Source organism: Colletes latitarsis, chromosome 3 (genome assembly GCF_051014445.1).
Source record: "Colletes latitarsis isolate SP2378_abdomen chromosome 3, iyColLati1, whole genome shotgun sequence".
NCBI classification, from domain to species: Eukaryota; Metazoa; Arthropoda; class Insecta; order Hymenoptera; family Colletidae; genus Colletes; species Colletes latitarsis.
In genome coordinates, this window is record NC_135136.1 from 42,188,302 (window position 1) to 42,214,497 (window position 26,196).

At 38.3% G+C, this 26,196-nt stretch overlaps 3 protein-coding genes across 6 annotated transcripts in view; 2 read left to right on the forward strand and 1 right to left on the reverse strand.

The window, feature by feature from the left end:
• Btk29a (tyrosine-protein kinase Btk29A) overlaps positions 1-14,881 on the forward strand; it is a 126,023-nt gene extending 111,142 nt beyond the window's left edge. For 3 of the 4 annotated variants that reach the window (XM_076762628.1, XM_076762629.1, XM_076762630.1), the window contains 11 exons: positions 8,678-8,739; positions 8,840-8,923; positions 10,884-10,948; positions 11,783-11,848; positions 11,928-12,056; positions 12,127-12,320; positions 12,593-12,764; positions 12,919-13,087; positions 13,202-13,320; positions 13,398-13,650; positions 13,718-14,881. In XM_076762628.1, coding sequence (XP_076618743.1) covers positions 8,678-8,739; positions 8,840-8,923; positions 10,884-10,948; positions 11,783-11,848; positions 11,928-12,056; positions 12,127-12,320; positions 12,593-12,764; positions 12,919-13,087; positions 13,202-13,320; positions 13,398-13,650; positions 13,718-13,819 — 1,415 coding nt within the window. In that variant the 3' untranslated portion in view covers positions 13,820-14,881. Of the gene's footprint in view, positions 1-6,028; positions 6,293-8,677; positions 8,740-8,839; positions 8,924-10,883; positions 10,949-11,782; positions 11,849-11,927; positions 12,057-12,126; positions 12,321-12,592; positions 12,765-12,918; positions 13,088-13,201; positions 13,321-13,397; positions 13,651-13,717 lie in introns of those variants that run through there. The other variant, XM_076762631.1, reaches the window with a different exon arrangement.
• Positions 14,882-15,444: 563 nt separating this feature from the next.
• Nitfhit (ntrilase and fragile histidine triad fusion protein NitFhit) lies at positions 15,445-17,418 on the forward strand. The gene is made up of 6 exons (XM_076762633.1): positions 15,445-15,717; positions 15,888-16,026; positions 16,102-16,257; positions 16,342-16,548; positions 16,621-16,833; positions 16,909-17,418. Exons 1-6 carry the CDS (start codon positions 15,677-15,679, stop codon positions 17,077-17,079), a joined length of 927 nt encoding a protein of 308 aa, XP_076618748.1. The 5' UTR covers positions 15,445-15,676; the 3' UTR covers positions 17,080-17,418.
• Emc3 (ER membrane protein complex subunit 3) lies at positions 17,413-18,728 on the reverse strand. Its single transcript, XM_076762634.1, has 3 exons — positions 18,139-18,728; positions 17,718-18,059; positions 17,413-17,651 (listed from the first exon to the last, which is right to left on the reverse strand). The coding sequence occupies exons 1-3, from the start codon at positions 18,539-18,541 to the stop codon at positions 17,641-17,643; spliced, it is 756 nt and encodes a 251-aa protein (XP_076618749.1). The 5' UTR covers positions 18,542-18,728; the 3' UTR covers positions 17,413-17,640.
• Positions 18,729-26,196: the final 7,468 nt, after the last annotated feature.

A 26,196-nucleotide genomic window follows, 5' to 3' on the forward strand; every position in this document is an offset into this window, starting at 1 on the left:
AATAGTAACCGATGTCCCCCTTCTTGCGAAGTGGCGGGAAATCTAGTTACTTTGCGTAACAACTTTAAATTCCCTATTGTCTCTGGACTGCTGGTAATTACTCGGCGTCGACGACTTTGCGGGACAGAAACTATGCGTCAGGACGGCTTGGCGTTTTATGGTCGACTGCTCGTATACAATGCTCGCCCGCGGCCACTAGTACATAATATACTAGTACACGTGCACCGGGCAGGTACTCGGTTACGTACGAAGGGTAATTAATCGGTTTTTGTGTACCCACCAAGGTGGTAATATCGCCAGGCCCCGGATACGCCCGCGGTGATTTTCAATCACGTCTGCGTTCTTACTTCAAAACCTACCCGAATTCACGAACAAACCAACCCTTACGACTGCCACCGTTAGATATCTACAATAGTTTCTCTAGTTTGCATCTTCTTGTAATTATTCACAGTCAGTCTCATGCTTCATATCATTAAATTTTGTACTTCTGTTTATCTCCCATACCTGTATTTCTTTCTGTATCAATGGACATTTATAGAAATACAATGGGGGGGGACAATACTTTGGTTAAAGGGTAAAAATAACGAACGCAAACGTTTCCAAATCGAAAGATAATCGATGTTGAGATGCAATTGTCCACGGAACACAGTCGTAAAATGTTCTTGTATCTCGATTGTGTCTTTTAGCTGTCTTTGGTACGCGCAATCATCCTCGTCCGAAATGCAATTATCCTCGACGAGTACATAACTGCCCCGACGGTGCTTAAGCGCAATTGTAAGAGCACAAAACGAAATTCGAGTCTTCGGAGGTAAATCAACGTCCCGATTTAAACCGTTGCTTGGATCCTCGGGCGTTCCCGATTTCGTCTCTCGAATTATTGCTGCGCGTTGCACATTGAAATTCCAAAACCAATTTCATTCGACATTTTTTGTATTTCTATTTTCATTCTCCCGAAATGGTGCGTCGTTGTGGACAAAGCTTTGCTTTGTAAATTTCGAAAATCGTCTCTCTCTCTTCGTGCATATTCAACGGGTGTTAAAAATGTACGATAAATCTTTGGAAAAGAGAAGCGAGGCACGACGGTGCTGGGCGTCATTTTCCGACTCGAATAACGACTCCCTTAAGGAAATCTTCTGCCTTCCGCGGTAAAGTCCGACTTTGCAGATCGTTATGCTTTGATTTGTGCGCCCCAGATATTCGAAAGCATGCCGCCCTTTATCGAGCAATACACGTGCCACGTTTCCAGTGTGAGAAAGCATAATGGGGGCCGCCTCAAGATCAATGAAAGAGCTCCTTTCGAGGTTTCTTTCGTCCCGACTGTGAAAAATGATCGATCGCGTCTGGTTCCATAAATTTAATATTTTTTTTTTTAACGAAAGGAACCGCTTCGTCGAGAACGCAGCACATTTTACGATCTTCCTGTAGTGTATTATTCATTATATGGTAATGCGGTGCTCGAAAGAAAAGACCATGCTGCTTTCGAGTTCGTGGAAGATGTTTCCATATCAATTTCGTCGCGATGCATTTCCACGAACGCGTTCACGATCGGCATCGTTAAAAAATTGGGTTTGTTAAATGATATCTCAAGCACCAGATTACCTTTTTACAGCTTTCGTTTTATCTCGACTCAAAGTTCCAATCGCTCTTATTCGAAAACCATGGCGGGCCAAGAGATGCAATCCTCGTCGATTCGAGTTTACTTTGGACCATACAGGACCATATAGATACATTCCCAGCTCGCCACGAATCCCTCTCGATCGTGGATCCATGGAACCAGAAATACCTCAATCTCCCTAAACTTCCGCGTAGCAACGGGGCATCTCGATGCATCAAGTTTTCGATCAAAACCCGAAATCCTGCCCAACTTGTGCTCTCGATATCGTAACCACTGTCGTGGGCGAGAAGCAAACTTGGTCTTCGTGCTACTAAGATCGATATCCGTCGCTTCTTGGGTACACTTGGCTGGCGATCATTCTCTTTGCTCTATCATCCATTAGTATCTTCGAGAATAATTTTTCAGACATTAACGATTAAGCGTCAGAGCGTCGCGTGGGAAATCTTTTTTCCCTTCTTCGTTTACGCGTACGAGGAATCTCTGCTTGATATTGTTACCGCAAGGTCTGCTCTCCGGAGGCTCTCTATTGTTGCAAACTTCCGTTAAAATACCGATACGACCTTGTTATTCTCACCCTTTCCATTATTCTACGCGAAACCATCGTCAACCCCTCGACGCACGATTTAATTACACGTAATTTCTCAAACGTATACACTTTCGTTTTGTTTCAATTTGTCGGACAGACTCGGGCTTGAACATTATTATTATTAACGGAAGAACCCCGTAGTACATAATCCAGAGTGTACATACGCAAAAAGGAAAGGGTAGAATTTATGCAGCAAAACTTCTTCAATTTAATTTAATATCGAGGGATTAAACGTTGAATTTATTATTAGTACGATCGAATTGTTACGCTTCCAAGTAGAGTTTACTTGGAATTTATTACAGCAGATCCAACGTAGCTTTTTCACACTTTGCGCGGCTCGTACGCGAACTGTTGTTGTTATTACGGAAAGCAAGAATTAATGCGACCACTTTTTTCATGTTTAATTCTCAAAGACCCGAGTTTTCGAGCTACCCAGAGGAACCGCGATAAAACGCAGTGAAGATTCCTTTTATACGAACAGTTCCACTCTTCGTTTAGTGCGAGCATACGAAAATTACGAGGAGCCATCTATTTTTCATCTAACACACGCGAAACGCTTTTGAATGTATCTCGAGTGCATCTGAGGAGTCTCAAACGCGAGGTTGTTGGTTCGAATAGGACATGCAACGCATTGAATGAAATGAAAAATCGTCGGTTTCTCTTTACGATAGTTTTTCATTAACGAGTGCTCGCTGAAAATATAGCTCACCGGTTATATTTCTCTCCCTGCCGGATGCGACTGCGTATTATCCTTAAGCAGAATTGTATTTACCTTTCTAGAAAAATTCATTCTTCTCGCCAGAGTACCCCGAAGCAAATACGGTTTTCGCGCGATGGTTCGGATCTTCAAAAATGACAACTAAATCAATAGTCTTGTTATTTGGTCGAAATTCTTTTCGAATCTTTAGACAAATGAAAAAAGGTTTGCTCGGTTAATTGGTAAATTAATAAACTGACGAATAAACGCGTAAATTGACAGGGGAATCGTGTCCCAGTTTCGAAAGTGTACGGAAATTCGAGTTTTGGGGCGGAACGAGGATTTTTCTTTCAGAATTCGCGCCGGCGGAACGCATCAATAGCTCTCTTTTCAACGAGAGGCCTGGAAATTCGACATTTCGGTAAATTGGGGGCCTTGTAACGAACAACGGGTCACGGACAAGCAAGGATCCCAGTACACCATGTTCATCATCGACGGCTAATTAAAAGCTATCGACCTAATTCGGTTCATCCTTGAGCCAATTTTTATGGGAATAATCGGGACACTGTCGTGAGAATCCGCCAAGCGTCAAATTAAACTTTAAGCACCGACCGAACTCGTGGAAATTAACCAACGAAATGCCTCCTGGAACGTATAGAACGTTGAGAAAACACCGACGCGGTCCCGTAAAAATTTTAGAAATATAATAAAATTTGATCTATCGAAATCTTGGCTCGGTTCCCTCGCGACGAAAATAGCGAAATCATCGTTATCGAGTGCCCGGAGAGGAATGGACGCGAATTTTTCAAATAGAGCGAAGCGAAAGAACGAAATTTCGACGTTTCATAACGACGACGCTTGTATAGAGAGAACTTGGGAATCGTTTCCGTGTACCGTAAGTTGAAATGTTCGAACGATATTAAACATTCGGGACGGAGTAACGAGCGAGTAATAACGTGTTTACGTGTGTGTTCCCGTGCAATCGAAACGCATATGTCGCATTGTGCACACAAGTACAGAAACAGGTCACCCGTTCTGTTCGGCTGTGCCGATAGAGGATGAACTTTACGTTTCTAGCGAATATTTTGCCGCCCTGGCGAACAATTACCTCGACGACTCTATCGGCCGTGTTTAATTCTTTTGTTTGCTTTATAGTCGAAAAGTGGCGAGAAGAAAGGAGACTGTTTCAATCGCGGTTCATCAATTTTTCAGATCGATGCATCGCGTACCGTACGTTTCTTCTCAATCATCGACGACTCAAAAATTAAACGACCTAAGACTCTAGGTAATTTGTGACTGCGATTGCTCCGAGAGCTTCGTTTCGAGTTGAATTATATTTACGTCAGATTTCTTCGTCATGACCGCCATTCGCGTTTAACCTGTCGCAATTTTCAAGGATGCATATATTTCGCAAATTTATCGCTGGCACGTTTCACAGGCTGTCGTGTGCGTCGCGTTTAAATTGGACGCATAAAAATGTCCCGGAATATTGCGTTAATAAACATCGCGTCCAGTGAAAATTCGCCTACGTTTTAATTTAACGGCATCCTCGCTCTACACGCGAAATTTCAATTACGTTCATATTCGTCCCGAATATAGTCCTTGCTTCTTACCAATAATTTTGTTTATTTTATTGGCATACGTACTTTTTATTAATAATGGAAGTATCTTGGCGTGCCTGTGAAATTTTTGGACGGTTTTTTCACTCGAAACAAATCTCGAGAATTCTAACGGGATGAAAATTCTCTATAAATATAATTAAAATACCTATGTTTCGATAGATGAATTTCTATAGAAACGATGAGAGTATTTGGTCCCTGGTGGAGATAAGAAGAAAAAGGGGTAAAAATATGAAAAGTACGAATCGCGGGAAGACGAAGACGCGCAAGGAAGAGGCATCGCGTGTATCCGTCGTCGGTGAAGTTAGCACACACTCGAGGCGGAGGAGCAGACTGCTTCCGGTAATGAAACTCGACGCGAAGAGGAAGTTCGAGAGAGCGAGGGAGTGAAAAATACAGAGGGAGGAAGAGAGGGACGCGGCAGGCACGCACGTGGGGACGTTGAACGGTCTAAGGGATGCTGGAGGGGATGCAGGAGGTTGAGGTCGCATTGATTTTGTCTAGACAGGGTGGAGACTAGCTGTGGTGTCGTCCTTCGCTCACCGTTGATATTCCGGCAGCCAGCGCGGTCGGTGCACGCACCTGCTCGCGACTGCACTTTCCGCTCGCGATCCTCGCCGGCCACCGGAACCAACAGATTTTCGGTTTACCCGTCGCGTTTCCGGTTACGTTTCCCGTTTGCTATCACACCTGGCCTCTTCGTTCGTTCCTTACGTTGCGCGAAATTCGATCGACCGCAATCGCGAGTGACGGCCAAGTGCGGTGAAACGAGTGAGAGACCAGTGGCGATTCGAACAGGTATACAGGCACGTTTCCCAAATGGCAGTGCAACTGGAAAGGCGAAATAATCTAGCCAGAGTTCCGCTATACTCGGTAAAAGCAACGACGAGGATTCTGGCATCGAATATTAAAAGCTTGCACGCGAGAATCCCTCCCTTAAGTGCACGCGTGCAAGATGAATATTCGAGCAGATTTTCTCAGAGAAAGATACAATTCCAGTTGTACCGCGACTTTAGAAACGCCCTGTATAACAAACTCGAAGAGGAAAACGAGTACGACTCGAGACCGAGGGGTTTCGAAGAAAGGGGATAATTAAAAATACGGGAAGTCACGGTTTTCCGCGTAGCTAGATCGCGAAATAAAATGTATTTTATCAACGAATCGTCTGACTAACGAGCTTCGGCGTTGTTCGCTCGTTACGCCGTCGCGTTAATTGAGAACACAAAGAATCGGATGTTGCTACGAACGAACGAAAGGGAACATTATTTCCAGCGAGAGCCGCGTATTAATGTAAATTGGACGTTACGGGAACAAGCCGGGTATAAAATATACGAGCTACCGTCGCGCGATATTCCCGTTCGCGGAACAGGCCCGTTCCGACACGCGAGAACCGAATGCCTAACAGCTAAACCGTGGATTTAGTAGAGCGCCGTGATACTAACCACGCACAGTGATCCAAATTGCCGATCTATCGTGACGAAACCTGATTTTTCACGCTCGTCTACTTCACGAACCTCGGGAAACAATACCAGAATCGAATAAAGCTAATTTTCTATGTTCGAATCGAGTTTCTATCGAAAGTTGTGCAATATATAATAGGAAAAATCGTGGCCCAAAGCGCGTCGTTTTCGCGTTCGATCGTCACGGTGTTTGACGAGGAACGAAACCGATAGAAAAAGAAAATGCCGACCGACTGAGGGATTCTTCCGCGCGACTCGCGCCTCGTCGACGAAATATTTGCGAGGCATTCGTCGCACGATGCCGCTGACACCAAGGTAAATCATTCGTTTTACGAGACGCGATAATATTTAGTCGACAAATAGCCACATGCACGCCCACCGTGATTTCCTGCCTATCGAAGCGTCGTTCACCGTAGCGATTGTTATCGAGCGTAGCGTGCGACAAGAAATATTGGAAAATATGATCGCTTCGATAGCGCAATTTTCTTAACGCTGGATCCACCAAGAGAAATTACTCACCTTCGTCTTGTTTTCTGAAATTTCTTGTCACTTTTCACACGGTACATAAACGATTCATTTTATAAAGTGCTTCTCTTTCTCTCTTGTTTCTCGTACAAAATTTGTACTCACCGAGATGGGTCCAAAAAGACTAAGGATTTTCTTACAAATTGTGCTTCTTCTAATCCATTAACGAGAGCAGACTTCGGTAGGATGGTTAACGCGTTGAGTGCCGGAACGTTTCGATGAAATGTAACCTGGAAAATTATTGGCAATTTCAATGTTTTCAATTTAATTCGGATTATTTTTCAGCGTGTGTATGTCGGTGATAAATTTTTCGTATTTCTCTCGCGCGTCTACCGAAATATCGTCGATAAAGTATCGGGGAATTGTGTTTAAAGGAGACGTGACCCGCCGGCAGGTCACGCGGCAGACAAGGTGTTAGGAACCACTGCATTACTATATCATGTCACTATAGTAATGTACTACTGTATCGCTGCGCTCCTGTGCCAATATATCGCAATGCTATTATATTGATAAATCGGTACACTGCTATATCTCTGTATTACTACATCAATATGTCACTATACCACGATATCGGTATATCGTTATATTGCTGTATTATTACATTAACTACTATACTGTTACATTCCTATATCACGATATCACGTTGCTGTATTACTACGTACAGAAGTGGACAAAATTTATCATAATTAATGATGAAACTCGGGGGGCTCGTCGATGGTGATCAAGATGTACAGGGTGTTCGACCACTCCTGGGAAACATTTTAATGAGAGATTCTAGAGGCCAAAATACGACAAAAATCAAGAATAACAATTTGTTGATGAAGGCCTCGTTAAAAAGTTATTAACGTTTAAAGTTCCGTCCGTACAGAATTTTTTCCTAGAAAGTGGGTAGAATTTTGGGGGTAGGTCTATTGACCAAAAATGATCGTAATTGATCCTTGCATCTGAAAATAATTTTTTTAGAACGATTTGAAATTTTTTAATTTTGTCGAAAAATTTCGCATCTTCTCGAATTTTTTTCTCGAAAGGGGGTAAGATTTCGAAGGTATGTCTAATGACCAAAAATGATTGTAATTGACCCCCACAACCGAAAATAATTTTTTTCTTAACAACTTTTTAACGAAGTCTGAATCGACAAATTGATATTCTTGATTTTCTTTGATTTTCTTGATATTCTTTGATTATTTATAAAATGTTGAATTAAGGTACTAAGAGTATTGGCTGTCCATAAATAAATATTCACACTGTTCCTTACGCGATAGAAATTTCGCTTTAAACGGCTGACAACATTATAATTAGTTTCGTAATTTCGGTAGATTCGCAATCTTCGTTTCTCATTAAGGATGAACACCGTTACGGGAACGTTCGACAAAAGGCCTTTCGGCGAGCTACGAGTTAACTCTTTTCTAAGATGCAGAAACGATAACTTGTTATAATTTTTGTTTAATTACCAGAACAGAGGAAGCGGTTAATTGGTAAGGCTCGGTAACAAAATCCACATTAATTCTTGTTCGATTCGAATTTATAACTTGCTCGGGATGGTATCGATAATTCTGTTAATTAAAAACCAAAATCGCGGTCGGTGTTTTGCATGAAATTTATCGCGAAAACGAGCGTGACTGTGAAATTAATTCACCGGTGTTATCAGTTCGTCCGGAAAATAACAGATAAAAGAAAATTTTGTTCGATCACGATATAAGAAATCTTTTACTACCGTATCTCCATAAATCGTACGAAATAAATACTATTTTTGTTGCAATAATTCTTCTAATTCTTTTCATTTTGCAACTTTATCAAACGAGAATTTACTCTTCCGATTATTCTACCTTGGAAACTCATTTTGCTTCTTAAAATATTTTTTGCGAAAAGTTGCCACGATTCGTTAATATTCGTTAAAAAATTGTAGCCAACGTAAGCTCATTAAAATGCAAGTTACGAGGTTTCTCCTTCAAAGACTCCTCCCCGCGGTATATACGCTGATTATCGCAATAAAAAATATGAAGCGCTCTTCTTTCCAGAGAAAAACCTAGTGCAGTTATTTTTTACTAAAAATAGAAGCGAAAGACACGACGTCGCGAAAATTGAGAGAACCATTTAATACGAATATAAAATTTTGAAAATTCGAGCAACGCGTAACCAACGATCGTTTACATATTATTATTTTTTATTTTTCAGGGACCCCCTCGACTCCCATAATGCCAGGGGGCACACCTGGAACTCCGTCTTCTAAAACAAAGGTAAAACAACCAGTTTGTTCGTAACAGTATTTTTGAAATCGATTCTATAACCGAGATCGGTATGTATTAATTAAGTGTACGCTAAACGCCAATGTTTTAGGACAAAATAATGATGAGAACGAAGGTCGTGGTAGCTCTGTACCCTTTTCGAGCGATCGAAGGAGGCGATCTGTCTCTCGAAAAGGTAAGTGAAATTCAATCCCAGCTCTTTGAAGACAAAATCAGGCCATACGCATCGAGTTCTCAATTTGCATGGAATAAAATTTACGAACACAGGGGCCGTGGAACGTGTTTTTATATGCGCTTAAATTACGATCAAAGAATCGCATTCCGACGATATTTCTGTAGTGCGATTTTAATCGCATCGCGGGACACCTGAAACCCCCGATAATACTTCATTGAAACGTGAATCGAAACTGCATAAAGCAAACGATCCTCGATATATTCAGTTTTGAATTGACCCTCGATATCTCTTCGTGCTTTGTAAGGATTAACCGATTATTGTGGTTTAAGTTGATCGAAACGAACCGAACTATCCAACTACACCGGATCGAAATAAATCGAATCACGTGCCGCGCGTATCGTACCAAATTAAATGGAATTTTAAATGGAATGAATTGTATTTATTCGAATAAACGGTAGAATAATTTATTGCGGACGAAACGCTCGACAGAAAGCAATTTATTCGGAACAATTCGAGTAATCCACGGAGCTGCTTTTAAACATATTTGGGGGAACGTTCTACGCGACCAAGTAGGTACACAACTGCCTTAATTTTCCGAAACGCGCAACGTCGATGAAAGCCCTAAAACAAGTATGACACGTCAGGTTTCCAACACGTTTAAACTTATAATTACATCGACGATCAACCTTTCGCACGGCTGATTCCTGTGGTCGGATAACGGTCTCGATAATGTCCCGCGTCGATCGCATTACCACCGAGTTTCGCGCGAGCATCGTTGGAATTCTGTGGATACCGGTTATCCTCTAATATGCGGAGAAACCGCTTCCAGATCCCATTAACACTTGGACATCGCCATTGACGCCATATGGCGCTTTATCAAGCGCTAAATCAACCGTGAGACGTTTTACAGCTTTCGCTCCTAAACCTATCACGCGTATACCAGTCATACGCGTCGCGATCCGATTTCGTGCACGCCTATCTCGACCAAAAGCTCTCGTTACAAGGGAAAAGGTTCAGGCATTCCTGTTAATAAATCGATACCGCGACGATATCTTCGAAGATAAACGATAGAAGCAATAAACGCGAAACGCGTTCCTCGTAGCTCGAAGAAATCCGGTATATCCTCTTGAACGGAAACGTTCTCGGGTTTTCGCTCAATTTCATCCGGTCCGATGATACACCGATGCCACGCAGAGAGCGTTTCGCGATAGGAAAAACTGGGTCGACCGGAATACACGGGAAATATAGAAATCTCGGGAACAAACATGAGTGACGTGGGAACGGGAATGATACGGTTAGCCGGAACGTCGAAATTGTGGCCTCGCGGTTGATGTAACGTTATTCGATTTCTAGACCGGCGCAAAAAAGCGTTTCGGAAGCTCGTGGAAAGCTGAAAGCTTCCATAAGACCGCTCTCAGCATCGCTAAACGATTAAAATCGTTCGCGCCCTCGCCAAAGGCCGCAGAACCGGAGGGACGTTCCGAAATCAATTATTTACCGTCAAGTTATTCGATTTACGGGATATTTTCGGAGATAGAGGAGACATTTATGGATTATCGTTTGGAAAGTAGTAGGTTTTTTTTATTTTAGGTGGCTGGAGCTGGGTAAAATTTACGGAGAAAATGTTTCAAACGGTAAAATAATATCTCGAGCAAGCAATCTTTCCGGGAAGAAAATATTTCATGTTGATCGTTTAAACCGTAAAATACTTTCCCTTTGTTTCACGAAATATACGTTATGAAAATTACCAGACGATTGCATCGATCGCTCATAAAATTCACCCCCGTAGAAAACCGATATTCCAATTTTCAATATGGCGTATTTTTCGGAGGACGACAAAAGTCGCTGTCGCTCGTCCGTAAAGAAGCGAAAGCTTTCATAACCCTGTAGCTTATGGCAACCTATATAACTCTAGAATATACACGGTTCGTCAGAGGCAAATGATCTTCTATTATTTCAGGGCGCAGAGTACGAGGTGCTGGATGATTCTCAGGAACATTGGTGGAAAGTCAAAGATGAACACGGGTACGTAAACGTACTGTTACATTTGACGAACTAACGTGACGGATGTAAACGAAAGAAAAATAGTACCTATATATGGTATGCGTAAGCGTTCGAAAATATTACGAGCAGAATCTGAACCATCCAAGCTCTTTGCATAGAAAGATATAATAAAGGAAAACAATTCCGCCTTTGTGCTATTTCGCGTTTGATCGACTCAACGATAATTGAAGAAGCTCGTGGAAGCTATTTAAATTTTAATCTCGATTTTAGGGAGCAAACTGAATAAAAGTTTTGTAAATTTTACTCCACTTTTGTTGAAACCTCGTGTCGCTTTTATGCAATGTTCCCTCTATTGTAATGGCTTAAAGAAAGGAATTTTAGAATGATCGAAAGCCTGTGCACACGTTGCATGTCCCGGGGTCTTTCAAAGTCTCGGTTTTCGCCAGTCATCGCGTTTCATATTCCGTAATGACTACTTAGTATGCCCAAAAGCGGATTACCCGCAAGGGCTGTGTTTGTTGTGCGCTGAATGGCCGAGAATTCGAGGCACAGAGCCGGCCTTGATTCGTAAACACGAGTATAAGGAAACGTGGCTGGTGTCAAGGAAGCACGAACCAAGGAGAACTAGGACAGGATACGATATTACTATGCGCTTAATCGATGCGGACGTGCGTAAAATTTCTGATCGTAAATTCGTGTCGAAATTGAAAATGCTCTACCGAACCACCGAGCGATCGACTCGAGGAACGTTCAAACAAAATTGTTAAAACTTAACTTACTACGGAATGCCTCCTAAACACAACAATTATTTGGCCCTGGATTCTAATATTCGCATGGTTTACTGTCTGATTTCAGATCCATTGGTTACATTCCTAGCAATTACGTGAAGGAAAAGGAACTTCTGGGTCTTCAGAAATACGAGTAAGCGCGGATTGAATTTTGTTTCGAAGGAACGGGACTCACGAACGATACTAATCGAACGTATTGTTTGAAATTGCAGATGGTACGTGGGCGATATGTCCAGACAACGCGCAGAATCATTGCTCAAACAAGAAGACAAAGAAGGATGTTTCGTCGTTCGCAATTCTTCTACCAAAGGACTTTACACGCTTTCCCTCTACACTAAAGTGTAAACATCGTTTATTTTCAATATTTACACACATTGCTAGATAGTATAAAATACGTCCGTATCGTTACAGCCCTCATCCTCACGTGAAACACTATCACATCAAGCAAAATACAAGGGGAGAATTTTATTTGTCTGAAAAGCATTGCTGTGGCTCTATACCCGACTTGGTGAATTATCACAGGCATAACAGCGGAGGATTAGCCAGTAGGTTGAAGACCAGCCCCTGCGATCGTCCAGTACCACCAACCGCTGGTCTCAGTCATGGTTTGTAATTCCCTCACAATCAAATTTCTAGTAGGAGAGTACGTATTTGAGCTACTTATTTTACCAAGCCGTTCAACTCCACAAAAGTAAAGAAATTTATGAAATCGTATACATTATTTCTTAAGGTTCTCGATTCATTGTGTCCAGCAAGGAAATTTATTTTAAATATGAAGAGGTAGAGTTAATCGCTTTGGTCTGTAAACGGCCGTTCCTCGAACAATTCTCATAAATTCACGAGTTTCTAAAACATTTAATATGCGCTTGATTCGCAGATAAATGGGAAATCGATCCGGCAGAGCTGCATTTGTTGGAGGAACTTGGCTCTGGACAATTCGGAGTCGTGCGAAGAGGAAAATGGCGTGGATCTATAGACGTTGCTGTTAAAATGATGAAGGGGGGCACTATGTCTGAAGATGATTTTATAGAAGAAGCTAAAGTGATGACGTAAGCGAATAATTGAGTGGCTATTCGGAAGAAGGGGCCATCTGCTAAAACCCTGTTTCGACTAAAGATCTAGAAAAGCCCTCCTTTCGTATAACTACTCGATTGTGGTAACCCATCGGGAATAAATAAATAAATGTTGAATTCTCTCGCCTAGGAAACTTCAACACCAAAACTTGGTCCAGTTGTATGGCGTTTGCAGTAAAGATAGACCGATATACATTGTCACCGAGTACATGCGACATGGATCTCTTCTCAACTACCTCCGTCGTCACGAGGGAACATTAGGAGCAAATGTTGGCCTCCTGTTAGACATGTGCATACAGGTGAAGTCGATGCTTCGACACGATTCTTGTACAAATAACATCTCATAACTTTCAACGATGAAGAAAATATTTAAAATATTCTCCTGCAAACTATTCCTATAATTCTGATCGTAGGTTTGTAAAGGAATGGCTTATTTGGAAAGGCATAACTACATTCACAGAGATCTTGCTGCGCGCAACTGCTTAGTGGGCTCAGAAAACGTAGTAAAAGTTGCGGACTTTGGACTGGCGAGGTGAGGATGGAGGTTTATAGTTACATTTCATCCGGCGTACTAGATCTTTCGAAATTTCTAATTCAAAACGTTTCTAGGTATGTGCTCGATGATCAGTACACCAGTAGCGGAGGCACTAAATTCCCAATAAAATGGGCACCGCCAGAAGTATTAAACTACACCCGCTTCAGCTCTAAATCGGATGTCTGGGCATACGGGGTACTCATGTGGGAAGTGTTTACGTGCGGAAAGATGCCTTATGGTCGCCTAAAGAACACCGAAGTAGTAGAAAGAGTTCAACGTGGAATCATACTGGAAAGACCGAAAGCTTGCTTCAAGGAAGTTTACGAGGTTTGTCGCGGTTAGAGTGTAATCTTTGAACGACTATTCGGCAACCTAACCTCAAAAATTGTTTCAGGTAATGCGAAAATGCTGGGCCCATTGCCCGGAAGTGCGACCATCGTTCCGCGTATTGAAGGAACAGCTCATCAGCGTATCTCAAGGTCTGCTCAATGATTGACTCAACCTTCTACGGTATATGCGCCTATCGTCGCCGTCGAGCCGGTCAATACAGACGGCGAAATCTCCATCGCTCGAGCGATCGCCCTCGATTTTACCATCCTCGAACTCCTCATCGTCGTACAACTCGGCCACATTACCGTCATCGCGTAAAACTCGTGCGCCAGCCTCTCTACCGCCCTCGGTCGATTTTCTACACCTATCGTCATCCACGTGTAAATTGAAAAAAGAAAGGTCATCCTCACCGAGTACACCTGGCCACCAACCTAGTCAACCATCGTCAAGCTCGTCTAACGTCTGTGACATTTGCAGTTCCTACGGGCACCCGTGGATCGAAATTTGCAAGGCGATACGAGCCACTAAAGGCAAATAATTTTTTGTGTGTGTGTGTGTCCCGAAATACATGTGTCGTCGACTACAACCGACTATATCGCAGCTTACACGGCAACAGAATATTACCGATACGTTATTTCAGCCTGCAGCGCCACACTCCTAACCTTCCATACTCCTTCATACGTCCTAACCTCCCGAACACATTATTAGATACACTTTGAACGTTTTCTCATCGAACAAAGATCTGAGTGCGTGATATTCTTGCGTTTCGCATACTAGTTTTCCCTCCACGGTATGATTTTCAGTCTCTATTCCATACAACGATATGGATGCATTTACGAATAGAACAGTAGTATTTATTGAGTGTCCTTAAACGGATATAACTAGTAAGTTGTGACTTTTTCCGTAGGAGCATATACTGGTCCTTTTGTTATTGACTTTTTAACGAAACAGTAACATAATTCTACGAAGGAAAGCATTATTTCTGCTTAACGAATGAATTTAATAAATGAATGTTTCACTTGTGTATTATATACTATGACAATTTAATAAAATAGAATAAAGAAAAAAGAGAATTAGCAAAATTATTTATAGGTTTAGGATACCCCGATAGCGGAATCCAAACGATCGTCGAAATGATCGAACCTCTCCCCGCGATGTGTTCTTTTTGCTTGAAATACGCAAGACTAACATTTTTCTGTTCCTTGTTTTACTTGCTCAATCATCTAACAAGAAGTATTTGTCGATAGAATAACAACTATCGACCTTACGTTTCCAATATGTCACCGTAATACATGTATACGAATACGGTACCAACGAAAAAATCTTAACCACTAAATTTAATCGAATCAATGGTCTTAGCAATTATCGAATTCAATAGCAACTTGATAACAATTATCAAATCACTATTATCAAAAGCATATATAGAAGTGAAATAGAAATAAACTCACTTGTATACAGAAAGGAGAAAATACTTCCTCGCGACGCATTAGGATTCTTACTGCTTCCCATTTACTTGTATGCACACTTCCAAAATAACTTTAATTACGTTAAGTACGGCATTTCATTGCTAATATAACGTTACTCGAACACTACGTTAACACTTAAAACACAATTATTGTTCATTCAAGCTAAGATTGTACGAAATTTTTACACAGAGAACATTTGCACGCTACGGAAACAGAAATTGAGCGCGAATTCTGATTTACGTATCCGGTTTATGCGTCTTGCCGGATGTCACGTGAATCCGCGCATACTCTTGTTCAACTTCCGCCTAACCTAGTAGATTTTAACACGATTTGTATAATTTACAAATTTAAAAGCAATTACTATGTATAATTCGTGTATAAGTGTAACTCATGATTTATAAGAATTACCACTTATTATCACTTCCTCCTTAAAAAAAGACGACATAATAAAATACATGCGAAAAATTAGTATACGTGTACTGTTTTACACTGTTTGATATTTACAAAGATATTAGAGTTTAAAATGTTCATAACTGTAAAGTAAATACATAATAAACATGCGATTTGTTATCAGTTTTACTAGCATCAACTATTGCAGGTAATAAGTGTACAAAACGATGTGTATCAAATAAACCATTTAAATTAAACGTGATTTAATTCATGACTGTCTGTAATACAATTTTTTTCGGTATTAATTTGATCAAATGAAATTTAAGAAAACTACTTTCATCGTAGTTTCTTACCTCGTCGTAAAATATAATTTTTCAGAAAACAATTTGCAAGGTGCCTTAGCACAATGGCAAATCCATTAATTGCAGTGTGTCAAATGACATCAACGAACGATAAAGAAAAAAATTTACAATTTGTACGTGAACTCACTGCAAAAGCGAAGTCTAGATCGGCCTGCGTAAGTGTACAAAATATTTACAGTTAATCGTTTATTATTGCTCTTAGTCATGCAAATTTATGGACCATTTGATAGATTGCATTTTTTCCGGAAGCATGCGATTATTTAGCGGATAATAAAAAAGACACAATAAGTATGGCACAACCTTTGACTGGCTCTACAGTAGCCTGTTATAAGGACATTGCAAAAAATAATAAAATTTGGTTGTCGTTAGGTGGATTGCACGAAGCTGTAAGATATTCTAAATATCTTTAAAGATATAGAAGTTATAATGCTCAATCTTTAATTAATACCTTTTTGTAATGGCATTTATAGTTACCAGACAATGAACACCATATAAGTAACACTCACATTATAATAGATAGCAATGGTGAAATTGTTGGTACCTATCGTAAAGCCCATTTATTTGACATGGAAAATAAAAACACTGGGGTTAGATTAATGGAATCAGATTATGTTCTACCAGGGGAAAAAATCGAACCGCCTATATCCACACCAATTGGTAAATTAGGGCTTAGTATTGTATCCTTTGTATACAAAAATAATGTTCTTATTGAAACATGAAAAACTGCAAACACTTAACCATAAAATTAGTGTTATGATATGCGCTTTCCTGAATTATCTTTAACATTGAGGAACATGGGAGCACAAATTTTAACATATCCATCAGCATTTACGTACCAAACAGGTGCTGCACATTGGGAAATAATACTACGTGCTCGGGCAATAGAAACACAGTGTTATGTCGTAGCTGCAGCTCAAACTGGTACGCATAACAAAAAGAGAGTGAGCTGGGGACATGCTATGGTAAACAAATTAATTTATAACATATGCATTATAGAATATTATATACCATTATTATTTACTATGAAATTTCACTAGATAATAGATCCATGGGGAACAGTAATAGCACAATGTAGCGAAAAAACGGGTATAGCTCTAGCAGAAATCGATTTGAATCTAATAGAACAAATTCGAGAAAATATGCCGTGTGAAAATCATCGTAGAATAGATTTATATCCCAAAATGGAATCCTTAAAATGTCCATCCTAGATAATATGTGAATATATATACTTGTAATTGTATTTAATAGGTTATGTATGTAACCGTTCATTTCAAGATATTAGTAACTAAGTGACAATAAAAATATTTTTTCCCTATACGAGCAAATGCTCGTGTTCCCCTTCGTAATGCGCGGAATAGTTCGATATAAAATACATTAAAGGATTTAAAATGTAATAATATTACATTTTATAACATACATATATAAAACAGACATTTATTATAATACACCTTAATGTACATACTATTTAATGATTTATAAATATTAAATATGAATGTCTGCTTGTACCTTGAAGGTGTAGAATAAATACAATTAAATTGTTATTTTTATAGGTTTAGACAACTTTTGCACATGTCAAACAAACAGTGTAATCAGATACCAAAACGTGATTAAAATGATTTAATGAAACATAAAACACTATTTCACAGAAAGTCATGAATAATGTTATTTGTTGTGCTAGTTAAAATTATTAGTTCATTTAATATTTAACTAAAACTTTGATTATTTTTCCAAAATGGCACATACTATATCAAGATATAGATGTGTTTTGTTTATTTGTTACCTGCAAAACAATAATAAAAGTATGGTCGAAATTTTTAGCAATTTATCATTGTTAACAGTTACATACCTTCGTTAGTGTCTGTCCTGTGAGAACCTATAAGATCTGCTTCAACACCCTGCAATGCCCAATTATGTTCATATATTTCCAATGCTTCCCATTCTGATTTGAATGCAGCTTTTGGATCCGGTGGCATAGACATTGCAGCACCAGATACCTGATCCTGTTGAAGTCTAAAAGCATCTGCAGCATTGCTTTCTCCAAGAACAAGGGTATAAATAGAACGTAATCCAAATACATTAAGAAAGTACCAAGATGCAGATGAAACCCATGCAGCATCAAGGGTAACTAATTCTATACCACGTTGCAACATTGGTTTGAAACGCAATGTCAATGGAAATGGCACTTTGGCTAAAATATTATTATAGATATTGTTGGAAGACAAAATATTTACAATCAATTTGCTTACAAATATCTTTAATCCACTTACTTGTAACAAAACCAGATAACATCCAATTGATCCATCCACCTATGAGTACAGTTGGTAAAACATTAGTTAGGTTTCCTTTCAACATATCGATAATCGTATTGGGATCTGTCATTGGATTTTGCGATACGGCACGTTTTTGTGTTTTAAAATACCCTGTCTCCTCATTATTAAAGAAATGCCTTCTACTAATAAATGCCATTTTTGGAATGTATTGGCCATTTTCTCTAAGTAATCTAGAGCGTATCATCACTTGACTGTCTTGCACTTGATGAACTTTAACTTTTTTCTGCGAGGCAAGTAATATCGAAACGTAATGACGGATTATTCCCACGAGAAACGTAATTACAACAATTGGCAAGAATACCCAACCCCGAATGTTTGGATCTAAAAGCAACTCAGCCATGCTGCTTGCTGCTGTTCCGAAATTTACACGGATGAAAGAAGAAATATACGAAAACCAAACAACTTGAAGAACATGCTACAGAGAAAAAATACGTGTACGCGATGCCGGCACAGACAAGGTATACGAAATAGACCTTACACCTTATGAACTTCCGTAACCCAAATTTACCGTCATACCGACCTAAAAATTGAGGTGATTTTAGCGTCCTCTTCTCATGGATGGCGGTCAGTTGAGAAACTCACTGAATTAGTGTGATAGGCAAGCAACTAGTGTGTAAATGCATACGAGTTGAAAAGTACGAATTATTCGCAATTCTTTGACTAGTTAAAGTTGTAAATAATTTGCATGTAATCATCGAAGTGAATAATGTTAACAAATTCAAGAATCTTGTCATCTGCTACTATAAATCGACAAAAGTGTGAGTTATATTTAATTTGTACATTATATCGCCATCCATCAATATGATTTTAAAGTCAAGGTATATATTTATATGTTTATATGTTTTGTATCCGCGGTTTCTACCTGAGGCATCCCTCGAGTTCGTAATACAAGCTTCGTGAAACATCGGGCTTTCCCCCGCCCCGCCAACTAATTCGCGAGCGTTACCGAACACGGCGAAGAACCCATCATTCGTACTTTGAAAACAAACATAGTAAGACGTATCAAGACGTGTTAGCGTTTCGCGACTGAGGTACATATTTCTAACCTTTCGATATTTGCTCATAATTACCAATTATTGTTTAATTCTGATTTAATTTGTATTTCATTTCTGTTGCAGTCTCTGGTTGAAATTCGTCACCATGGAAACTTTTATTGGCGCGTAAAGGACACCATAACAGATGGCAGACGAGTCGACTTGGAGGGAATATTAGTAATGTTTGATCAATTATAACAAAAATTAACGGAATATTAATATTTATATATTTCTATTTCTTTATTAAATCATTCGTTGCAAGCATGGTCATAATGTTCTAATCGGTCATTGTTAAAATAAAATATTAAAATCGTTAACAAACTTTTTATCTACTTCGATACATATCGAAGTACACAGAAATGGCGTCGGTAGATATTAACGATAAATTGGGTAAATTTATATTTAACTGTATTCTGATCGCGATTAAATATTCTCGAGTGTTGTTTATTTAATTGATTGTTTATATTTCTTTCTTTATGAATTATTGTAATTGAAATTTGCATATATATTTCGATACAAGTTTAAGAAAACGTAGTAACTGCGAAGTTGGAATATGCTATTCAAGCACAAGTAACCAATGAACTTTAATTTTTGCAAATTTCGGAATCTTTATAAGAATTACCGGATATTCTAACGTTCGATAAAGTAAATATAATCATGCTTACAACTCTAACTATGAAATTTGGTGATATAATATTTATAAATTGTAGATAATATTCTATCGTTGAAATTCTCATTGATTGAGAATATTTTGCCTTCGTGGCATTGAATTTTTACGTGGTAAACTATGTGTATAGTAATATTAAGTAAAGCAGTATTTCTGTTGACGAACTCTAGCATAAGATAAAAAAAGAAAACCAGTAGGCTAAGCACAGATGTGCTTGTTGTGTTTCTTGTCTCCTGTCCCTTTCTTTTCAGCTCTTTTCTTTCTAGGAAATTTGTTGGCCGCGTGCAATGCGGCCGGTAGATTCAGTGTTTGTGCGTAGCAACAAGTTTGTTTCTCGGGGCAAAGTGACCCCGAGTACGTTGTCGTTCACGGTGTTAGGCAAACGCGAAAATAGAAGCAGTGTTTCCTACGCAGTTTTAAATTATTTCCAGAGCATCGTGGCTCTTTTTGTTTTATGAATCGCGATAATAGAATCATTTGTTCGCCGATTTCAATCTTCGGTCGCGGTAATCTAATTTAATACTTTCTAATTAAATTAATTAATTTTTCAATTTGAAATTTAAACTCCTCGTTACCGGAATTAGAATCAGTGCATCACCGAAGAGGACTATTGGGCGATGCTCTACGAGCAAACAATGTAGGTATAAATTTATACTTTGAAATGTTTAATTAAAAATCTCTAGAGTTTTAAGAATAGATTCTAATTGTTTTCTTACAGTTTTCTTACAGTCACTGAACCTGATCCTGAGAACCAGTAGCAGTACCCGGGGGGTATCGGGCGGTGGACCATGAGCGAACAACGTAAGTATAAATTTATACTTTGAAATTTTTAATTAAAAATCTCTATTATTTTAACAATAGATTCTAATTGTTTTCTCGTATTCTTACAGTATCTGGACCTGATCCTGGACCTGGACCTGGACCTGAACCTGAACCTGGACCTGGACCTGAACCTGGACCTGGACCTGGACCTGAACCTGGACCTGGACCTGAACCTGGACCTGAACCTGAACCTAATCAACAGGACCATGCTGACTGATGGATGACTTCGAGAACTTCTAGTCATCATTAGTGAGTCGCATGTTATTTGTATTCCTCTGGTCCCCAACCATGTTGTAGGATGAAAGATCCATATCAACACGGGTGACCAGTTGTATACTTAGTATTTTTGACGAGTTAAGTGACCGCGGGTATGAAAAATACCCGTGAGTAGTAACATCAACTGTTATATTTTTTAGAGCAGGTTTTAGGGTCTTCTTGCACTCGCGTTTCTTAATGTTACAAATAATATAAATAGTATAAATAAATGATGACTATTATAAAATTTTTGTAAATATATATAACACAATTTTTATAAAATATATGAAACATTCTTATTAACTTTATATGAATTATATGATTGAGTAGAAAATGAATTAATATAATGTGAAAACATTATATTTATCATATGACTGAGTAGAATATGAATGATAATTAATATCACATTGTACAATAATATACATTAATATAAATTATTAAATATCGATCGTTTACTTAATTAATACATTGTTTGATGTATTTAACGTGCAAGAAGGCATTTCGCGACAGGTCGATTTTTGAGTCAAAGTAACTTGCATTTTATATTAATTTCACTTTTTTTAAAATTTACTTTGACGATAGAATCGACTAAGGATAATAGAATATTTCGAATAACAATGTAATGAATTCATTCCAATTTTTAAAGTAAATTATTTTATTATGAAATCTTAATTAAAGTCTTTTATTTTAAATAATTAAATTTCAATTATAATAGTTGTTTTGAATAATAGTATTTTTCAATATTAACATATTTTATTATTGATATATTACATATAACAAGTCGAGTCATTTTAATTAAAAATTAAATACGAAATACCGTTTAGCTATTAACCAGTTTTTCTAATTAGGATTTTCAGATTAATTTTTCCGTGTTCGTTGCCCAAGTTCATGCACATGCCCAGGTGCTATTTGCATGAGCGAAGGCAACGGGGCACGATGACTTTATTTATAACAATTCAACATATTGACGACTGACATTGGTTAGTGAATCGTGCGCGACGTACTGTCCACATATGTGTGTTGTGCTTAGGTTGTGGAAGTGCGTCGTTTCAGATATTTTTATAATTGTAATTTACATACAGAACTTTATAACATTAGATTTTTATCAGTAATAATATCAAATTTCATTTTACCATTTATTAGAAAAATTCTTGATCTTAATAGATTTCAATCTTAATATTTTTCAATTCTCCATAATGGTACATACATTTTATTAAAGACTAGATTTCATATATTAAAACGTTCTATACAAATATTTATGCATATAATAAAAATACGCAATGGACACTAGCCTTTGTCAGACGATATCAGAAACTGGTATGTACATTTAGAGTATGAATGTAGTGTTATGTCCGGGTGTCGGAGGAACCCCGGGGAGTCCTCTCTAGTTTAGGTCGCGCCCGGACATTGAGAATGAGAACCGTGGAGTGTTTGTTTGCTTGATTGAGTTTTGCAATTTTTTAAATATAGGGTTAGGTAGGTAGGTAACTTTCTGGTATGTGTGCTAGATTTAAGTAGGTAGGGTCAGGGCAGGACTGTCCACATTAGCAATTCGGGTAGGCGCGTTTTCGCGTGGCAGTCCTGTTCCTGTAGTTACGATTTCGAGGGTAGAAATCTTGCTGATTCAAACGGTGCATGCTGTTTGTTTTAGCTTCATTTTCGACTCCTCGAATCGCGCGACTCTTAAAGTCGCTCTCTCGCGCTCGCGGTCGTGATTAGGTCCCTTACGAAACGTTCGTCCCGCTCGAGATTCACCACGTATGCTCGACCAACAATTCGTATATTGTTGGAAGACTACGTATTGCACAAAATCTCGAGCACGGTCTTAAGTAAGTTTCAGACTTTGGCAGGACCGCCGAAGAAAGAAAAGGCTCTATATGGGCTGAAGAGGCCCTGACAAACTGTTTCAAGAGTGGGCTACAACGAATGGCTTTTCATCTTCATCTTTGGATGAGGATGGAAAGTCATTCCTATTACTACTTTGTCACTTAACTCGTCTGTAGTTGTAGTTAGTTTATTTTTCTGGCTGGCTCACGTATGCATGTACTTTGTACATGATTGCACCATACATGCCAGCCATCCCTCCCCTGTATTCTGTTGGCTGGCTCACGTATGCATGTACCTGGTACATGATTGCACCATACATGCCAGCCATCAGGACAATTCGCGGTTATGATATACATAGAGTTGCGAACATGTAATAATCGCGTTTGCTTGTAGAGTTGCGAATTCTTATTTTTCGCGTTGTCTTTTCAGAGTAGCGTTGCGACTTGCAATTCGCGATTGTTTTCATGCAAACCTAGGTACTGAATGTTTGCTTAAAAATAGTGTTACGAATGAATGACAAACGCGATTGCTCGTAGAGTTGCGATTTACTATTCTTCGCGTTTGCTTTTCAGGGTAGTGTTGCGAATAATCACGATTCGCGTTGCTTTTTTACTTTTTTATACATATAATGGATGTCAACCGCGTTTGCAATTTTTATATTATAAATTAGAGTTGCGATCTTGATATATCGTGCGATTTTTTTATTAGCTTTGCGATATTTTCAATGCCCAAATTCAACCCCGATTGTAGTATTAGAAGTAGTTAGTTTGTGGCCAGTACATGTGTATATACATGTACAATTAGCCCGTGATTAAAGTTAGAGTCGCGAATAATACAATGTTCGCGTTTGCTCGTAGAGTTGCGAATAAATATTTATCGCGTTGATATTTCAGTGTTGCGAATAAATACGATACGCGATTGTCTTTATGCAAACCTAGGAACCGGGCGTTTGCTTTAAAAATAGCGTTTCGAATTATTAGTAAACGCGATTGCTATTAGAGTAGCGAATTACTATTTTTCGCGTTTGCTTTTCAGGGTAGTGTTGCGAATAATTACCATTCGCGATTGCTTTTATTCTTGCAAATCGCGTTTGGAATTTTTCTATTATAAATTAGCGTTGCGATTATTAGTTTATCGCGTTGTTGCCTCGTAGTGTTGCGATATTTAAAACGTCTAACTTCATCCCCATATGTGCCACTCTATTGTAGTTTGAAGTAGCTTGAAGTAGTTAGTTTGTTTTATGCATGTATGTTGCAGCTACAACTGAAGACGCCAGCACCTGATCCAGCATTTTTGGGCAACGCGATTTGCATTAGCGTTGCGAAACATAAATATATTTTCATTAAAGATAGAGTTGCGAATATACAATAATCGCGTTTGCATGTAGAGTTGCGAATTCCTATTTTTCGCGTTTCCTTTTCAGGTTAGTGTTGCGAATTCCATACGCGATTGGTGTTATTTTTATTTAAGAATAGCGTTGCGAATGCACTGATCGGTTTGTTCTTAGCGTTGCGAATTACTATTTTTCGCGTTGCTTTTCAGGGTAGTGTTGCGAACAATTACGATTCGCGGTTGCTTTTACTGTTGTAAATCGCGTTAGAAATTTTTCTATTATAAATTAGCGTTGCGATTTTGATATATCGTGTTTTTTATTAATTAGAGTTGCGATCCAATGCCCAAAAGCTGGCCAAAATGCTGACCATTGATCCAGGATCATCACGACACAACCTCGAATGGCTCAACTTTCTTATTAAAATTAGTGTTGCGTATTATTTGATATGGGTGCACGCGATTTAATAAATAAAGCAACCTTGTGTGGTTAATTTTTCGAATAATAAGCACCCCTCGCGACTTTTGTATTTTGTAAATTAGCGTTGCGACAGAAAGAATAGTCCACTCACGGGTTGTTATTTGAATTTACAAGTGGACAGTTTATTCTATGTAAAATATATATTTTTTTTATATATTCGTCAATAGATATACTGCTTGAAAGTACTGTTGTATGTGTATACATGAACTCGTAATTTTCCTGTATTCATACATTTTTATCACAGATTTGTGATGTATTTAAAATTGCTATTAAATTGATCGTAGATTGAATTCGCGATTTCAATGTGCAATGTATATCACTAATTATTCATTGTTAGAGTTGTTAATTTTTACGGGATATAGTGACTTTTCCGACTGCAATATTTCTTTGTAAATAGTGGATTTTTTTATAAATATTCGGAATTATTTGCAAAAATCATAGTTTGACCGCGATCCTTATTTCAATCGATGAAAAATAAAATACTTGCATCAAAAGGATATGCAAAATTGCAATTTAATATTTCATATTGAGAATTAATTACCGCGTAGAATCGATATTTGTGTTCGTTATTGCTTTTTTTTGTACAAACCTAACTTAGTATTCAATACAGTAAAATATAATTATTTCAATTTATAAGTTTTGCAATTCTTTTCAAGTTTCTTCGACATTGTTCTCTTCATTCTCGTAATATTTATGTTTCTAAATTTTATAATATCAATTTTGCAATGATCGATAAACATGAGTATTGACAGTACATAATTGTTCTTTTTTGAGTCCACTAATACATTTTCATTCCAGCAATTAATCCTTTGAACAAGTTCTTTTTACAGAGTATATAAACATAGAAGAAGGGAATTGAAGAGGGCAAATGGAAAGACTTCACATGTTAAAAGTTACAAGATACAAGATTCGAATTTCACTGTTCTTAGGGAAGTGTACCTATCTCATACAATTCTATTTATTGTCTCAATTTATGTTTCAGGTAAACATCGTGGGATTAATAAAAACACCAAAAAGAAAACATCGTCTTATATTTCTTTGTTTTATATGATTTATATTTATTGTGTATGAATGTCTGTCTTAGGAAAACATCGTGGGATTAATACAAACACCAAGAAGAAAATATCCTCCGATGTCTCTACAAATTGCGTTAGAATTAAGTAAAAATGTATATAGATTATAAGATACATAAGCAAATGGGGCGCGTATGTTAAGTACTATCGAAACCCAAATCCACATTTACATAAAAATGATTAGTATTAAGATACGTATCAACGTCGATTGGAGTGGAACCAATTGATATTAAATCATCATATTACACATATACACATAAAATCACACATATACACATATTGGTATTCTAATACTAAGTGATAGTCGGAGTTCATACGTGCAATCGCACATTACTTCGTTCTTCAATGTCTTATTAGACACTGTCGAAATACAACGTCGATTAGAGTGGAAACAATTGATATTAATACCAATTGGTCGTTAGAGTTCATCCGTGCAGTTGCACATTTTTATTTCGTTTTTGGAAAACATGTCATTTCACATGTATTCATACTTTGTTAGATTAGTGG